The sequence below is a fragment of the Haplochromis burtoni genome, unplaced genomic scaffold (assembly GCF_018398535.1).
Source record: "Haplochromis burtoni strain Fernald_Lab_line unplaced genomic scaffold, NCSU_Asbu1 Contig_295, whole genome shotgun sequence".
NCBI classification, from domain to species: domain Eukaryota; kingdom Metazoa; phylum Chordata; class Actinopteri; order Cichliformes; family Cichlidae; genus Haplochromis; species Haplochromis burtoni.
Window position 1 is genome coordinate 548,070 of NW_024582656.1, and position 6,114 is coordinate 554,183.

A 6,114-nucleotide genomic window follows, 5' to 3' on the forward strand; every position below is an offset into this window, starting at 1 on the left:
TGTGTGTGATAAGGATGAGGCAAAGTTGCATAATGAAGAGGAGCAGGAAAATAATGTTAAGAAGGAGAGGAAGAAGGATAATGAAGGAGATGAAAACGAGGGTGGAGGGGAAAGGAAACAGGAAAAGGAAAAATAAGAGGAGGTGGAGCAGCAGCAGAGGAGGGGAGGGAGGACACAGAGGAGGTGAAGAAAGCAAGAAGAGGAGGAAACACAACCAAGTGGAAAGAAAATGAAAATAAAATAAATAAACAGAAAAGGAAAGAGGCTGAGAGTTTTATTGCTGGAGCTGCTCGACGTGGAGCTTTTATTATTAATTGGAGATTAACCACGCGCCTTCTGCTTCTCATCTATGTGTGTCCCCCAGTTCTACAGGCGCTTCGTTCTCCCTCCACTTTTCAGTTCTTTAACTTCTTCACTTGTATTTATCTCACGGGGAGGCCCCTTCGAGGCCCGCCCCAAACCGCAGCTCAGCTCGTGTCCAAACGCTTACATTCACCTTTATCCACTAAAACGCTGCCAAACCTCAAACGAGGACGTGGGCCCAGCGAGCGAATTTACGATTGAAGTCCTGTGGAAATTAAGTCCACCATCACTGGAACAGAAAGGATAAGTAGCAGCCACATGACCGACTGACGGTCATCAGCACCTCAGAGGTTTTGGCAGTTTGCAGGTGTGCTCATTATTAAAATGACAACATTTCCTGACAACAAAGAGCTGCGTCTCAGAGTTTACAGGCCTCGCTCCACGTGTAAAGGTTAAAGGTCATGTTATTAGAAAAGAGACTGAACAACGTTCACTCAGCAGTGAACGGCTTGCAAAGCTGCTGCTGGAAAAGCGACTCGGTCTGTGGACGTGGAGATGTTTGTCGCTAATGCGCAGCAGCATGTTCGGACAAACGCAAACACCTCAGACCAGCTGTAGTATTCTGGAGTCAGACACGAGGCCGTCGGTCCCACGGCTGACGTCAGCAGGACGATGAAGGAAGAGACAGCTGATGATGACGAAGACTTACACGTGCTTAGCGATGGCTGCAGCATCGCTCTTTCCTCTCTCTGACGAGACGAAGACAAACCTGTCCTTCATTTTCTGCAAAAACAGAGACACAGAGACTCTGCAAATGATTTTAACAGTTCAGCCTGACTGTCCTGGATAATAAAACGAAATTAAATATTGAGCGTCCTCTCCTGCCTGTCTTACAATAGAGAGAGCACCCCAGAGGCTAATATTTCAAAAACGAATTCTAGCACAGTGATGCATTGTGGGTCACTGAGCCAGGGGTTTGCTGAGTGCCTCCAAAAGGAAACAAAACAGGTCACAGATGCAGAAATGGCAGCCCAGGGTTACCTGTCACATCAGGTACAAGCAAACGCGACAGAGACGCAGGGAGAACGGCTCAAATCACACCCAACACAAACAGAACCAGAGCGAGGTGCTGCTCCTGCTGTCGCTCGCCACAGGAAGAAGCAGATCAGAGGGAGGACACTCAGAACCGCACAGGCTCAGAAAAACTGTCCCACCAGATCACAGGAGATTCACTGAGCTCGGTCAAAGATGTGGCCGGTTTCTGCTGGAGCGCATACTTTCACTTTTATTCCCGCTGTGGTTTAAAAAGCTGCACCCATCAAACCTTTTGAATATTTGTTTCAGTGAGCTGAGTTTCAGATTGTGTTCAGCCTTACTTCACTATAATAACCTCGGGAGCCTGAGCTCGTCACACTCAGCTTTAACAGATCACACGAGGCTGGAGCCCCCGGGGTGTGCGCTGCGTCTGCTGCTCCTCGCTCTGCTGACTGCAGACACACAACAACGACACAACGCCGGGTCTCGTTGGGAGCGAGGGGAATCGCCTGGGACGTCACCGACACACCCAGCACCTCCGCTCACTGTCGTCGGCTCTGTACGGACGCCCGCCGGGCACACGGCGCTCCTACTTCCTGTGTAATCTGAGGAGAGCCAGAGTGGGGACAGCCAGCCACACCTCATATTTGGTTTCATATCTTTAATCTAGTTCGTTTAATTTCATTTAGATTCACTCGCGTTACACGCGCTGGGTCGGGGGAAACGCCGCTGGGATCCCGTCTGCGTCCCGTACGTATCGCAGAATTAACAATAAAGCTTTAGTTCGCCCTCCAACGATGCCAACAGCTGTCAGCGTCTGCACTTCCTTTGTGATTTCCCTCGATCGTCCTGCTCTGGTGTCACGCTCTCTGCTCGCTGTGGAGGAGCTTCAGTGGAAGCTTCGTCTTTAAGGCAGCGAGACAAAAGCTCAGAGTGTGAATCATTTTTTAATAAGTAGGTTCAGTGTTGAGTTAAACCTATCAGCATGTTCTAATTTAATCATTTGTGTGCACAGCACTGTGACTAGCATTATGTGAAATGAAACTCTGGGAAGTGTCAGTTACTCCTCAGATCTTATCCCCGGACATTTGCCCAGACTTCGGAGACATTAAAGCTGGGTCACCTGCTACGGAGCGCTGCAGGAGCTCTTCAGCTGCCATCATGATGCCCCAGAGTGCCACGCTGCAGTATGGAATAACATTAACATAATAATATTTCAGTGGAAACCATGGCAACCCACTCCATGAAAACCATAATGTGTTATCTCTCGCCGAGTTCCCCGAACATCCAAAGAACTGAGCCTCCAGCAAGGGTTATGGGAAACGGGTGATGTTGTTATATAACACACACACACACACACACACACACACACACACACACACACACACAGGCTTTCAGCACTTCAGACCCGTCTACCTGCAGAGAGCGTCTGTTATCGACGGGGGCGGAGTCAAAACCGTGTGGTGTGGCCGGTCTGTGGCCACAGAAAGCGTTAAAGAGAATGAAAAGTGTCCCTGCAGCTGCTGTCGCTGCTCTCATGCTGAAGTTTGTTTAATCTTTGATGGTTTCTCCCAGTGAACTCTGCTGTCACTCACTGTTTCGGCCCACTTCTCAGCCAATCAGCATTCGCCTAACAGGCCGGGTCGTGCATGTCGACCAGCATGCAGCAGTGGTTTTGGAGGACTGCACGGGAGCACGTTTGCTCTGGCTGAAGAGATTTACTGTGAACTTTAGTGTGTCTGAGCAGCATCCTGGGCTCATTTGGGACAACCAGACATTTCATCTTTGCAGGAAACTCCCAGCAAACGTGACGTTTCAGCTTCTCTGTGGGTTTGAAAGCTTGTTTCAGGCCTTGGGAGTTCCTCCGACTCACCGCTGAAGCTGCTTTCACCTTTTCATGTCCAAACCTCGGGAGCTACAGACCAACACATTTAAAAATGTTCCTGTTTGACTTGTAAACGTTTATTCTGTTTGATTTCTGCTCAGTAAGATTTATATAGAGCTTTTATTTGTACAGCTTTATTGGATATAACTGATGCTTCTTAGAATTTCACTAATTATTATTATTTTTTAGTTTAATTAAATTTTATCTATTTAGCACCAAAACGCAACAGCAGTCACCTCACGGTGCTTTAAGTTGATAGAGACCCAACAATCACATGACCCCCTATGAACAAGCACTTGGTGACAGTGGGAAGGAAAAACTTCCTTTTAACAGGAAGAAACCTCCAGCAGAACCAGGCTCAGGGAGGGGCGGGGCCATCTGCCATCTGCCAGCTGGGGCTGAGGGGGTGGAGACAGGTGTTGTTAGAATGACACAGTGGGTGGGAGGCTCACGTCTCTGCTCAGATACCTGCAGCTCACCTGGTGCTGAGGAAATGCTTAACTAAAGAATCCAACCTGCATGTTCTCCTCCATGAATCTGCTCTTGAGGAGCTCAGCCGCCGTCGGTCTGGATGTTGGTTGTTTCTGCAGCATCCTGGTTCACACAGAGACAAACAGCAGCTGGTTAATGCGAGCTCAGAGTCAGTGACACACTCGGGTAAATTCATAGCACCTGACAGAGGACAATGCTGGGATAGGAGGAGACGGGTGCACTCTCTGTCTCGGTGATGATCTGAGGATCAAAACTTCTTTTACCAAAAGAGACTTTACACCTGCGGACAGCCTGGTGTTTGCATATTAACGTGAAAGCAGCCTGGGAGACTTCACCGAGCAGCTAGCCTGACGTCCTCCTCACCTCCGCATGACAGAGTTCAGATCTGGAGAGTAGGCGGCGGGGAGCGCTGGCGTGTCTCCCTCCACGATCTTCATCACCACAGACAGGAAGTTTGGACCCTGGAAGGCGTGAGTCAGGCAGCACATCTGGTAGAGGAGGCAGCCCAGAGCCCTGCAGCGCAGAAACATCGTCTGGTTTGGAAATGTGTTCCTGCTGGCTCACAGCGAAGCAAACCTTTCATCACGCTGGGACACGTTTACACCTCAGCTGTGTGCAGACTGACCTCAGGCTCTCTGCTTAGCTTCACTGTATCCTCATGCTACGAACAGGACTTTAACTGCGCTTTCTTCAAAATTACGTGTTCGTTTTTATGCTGATGTGAAACAGTGATGACATTTGTCGAAGTGCACAACACAAGACTGAGCACATGTAACTCAAACAGCGAGGGCACAGACACAGATACCTGCTCATTATTGATCAGCACTGATTAAAAACCAAAAGCTGGGACACAGACAGACTGTTAGGACAATTAACCTCACAGCTGCCCCTTTAAATGAACAGCAGAGGAGCGTTCAGCGGATCAGCTGAGATGAAGCCTACAGACAGCTGTGACTGCCACCTGTGTCACCGCCCACCTGTCAGTCAAAGCACCCACAAACAGGTTATAACAGTTTCATTGGAGTCAATGGAGATGGACTCAGTTTTGGATGAAGGCCTCAAGTGGTCACTGGAGGAACTGCAGCGTTTGCACGTCAAATATTTTATTTTATGTGCAGAAAACAGGTTTAAATGTTAAACAAATTTCTTCCAGTCAGAGAATGTTGCATGTAAATAAATGTTTGATTGATGCATAAAGTTAAAAGATTAAAACTAATAAAACAAGTTTTAAAAAGAGACTTTTCCATCTGATTACATTTTGTATGATGGATTATGCAGAAAAGTAGAATTGGGCTGAAAGATCTATTGTTTTATTACCTATTCAGGTTGTAAATCGTTTTTAAAAAAGTAACTAAGTAATTAATTACTTTTGAAAACAAGTAATCAGTAAAATAACGGGATTACTTTTTGGGGGAAGTAATTAGTAATTAGTTACTGATTACTTTTTTCAAGTAACTTGATCAACACTGGTTTTCACAGCTGCCAAAGACGTGGAATCTGAACTGCTGCTGTTGGAAACGCAGTGATGCAGACAGTGATGGACGTGCCCGGGCCCAGTAAGCCTGAATGTCCTCTCCAACAGCTGAGATGGCTCAACATGTTTTGAGAGCTGATTTCGTGACTTCTCTGATGGTCAACATTTTTCCATCTGCAGCATTCCAGAAACATCCCCAAACTCTGATATGCAGCTAACAAACTCAGCTTATAGCACAATGTCAACAAACATCTTCATATTTTCAAACTTAGATTCTAATTGCTGGTCATCTTGGAAAAATTACATTAAAATTCATATTAAACCTCAGCATTCATGCTCCTCATCGCTGATTAAAACCCTGAGTGCATCAGCAGCACGGTGGTGCAGTGGTTAGCACTGCAGCCCCACAAGCTGCTGGGCGTGTCTGTGTGTGTGATAGACTGACTGTGGGATCACACTGCTGGGATACACTCCATGCCAGTGCAACCATGAATTGGATAAGCAGGAGAAAATGGATGTGATGGATTTACTTTAAGTAGTTTACTTCACATTCTAACCAAACAATCAGGGTAGGCGGGATTAAATGTTGCACAAGCTGGAGCACAGACTGTACAGAAAAGATGGACATAGACTCCTGAAGTCACACTAGAAATGCCTCAAACCTGCAGTGTTTATAGTGGCCACCAGGGGGCTTTTAGCAGTCTGGTTATATAGGCCGTGTCCCAATCCAGCGTTATTATATATATCTATCTATCTAGATAGATAGATAGATAGATAGATAGATAGATAGATAGATAGATAGATAGATAGATATAGTGAACTTCAAGTTGCAGTTATTTATATTTCCAATCACCCCAGTACCTTTGACAGTGTGTATACAGATGTGTTATATATAAGAGACAAATGTTGTTCCTTCAATATGTTG

General features: G+C 46.6%; 1 protein-coding gene across 2 annotated transcripts in view; it reads right to left on the reverse strand.

Annotated features, from left to right (window-relative positions):
- nek11 (NIMA-related kinase 11) overlaps positions 1-6,114 on the reverse strand; it is a 63,902-nt gene that overhangs the window by 24,873 nt on the left and 32,915 nt on the right. For both annotated transcript variants that reach the window (XM_005941038.3, XM_042227993.1), the window contains exons 7-9: positions 4,079-4,228; positions 3,739-3,817; positions 1,013-1,086 (exon numbers count right to left, since the gene is read on the reverse strand). In XM_005941038.3, the coding sequence (XP_005941100.1) occupies positions 1,013-1,086; positions 3,739-3,817; positions 4,079-4,228 (303 nt within the window). The remainder of the gene's footprint in view (positions 1-1,012; positions 1,087-3,738; positions 3,818-4,078; positions 4,229-6,114) is intronic.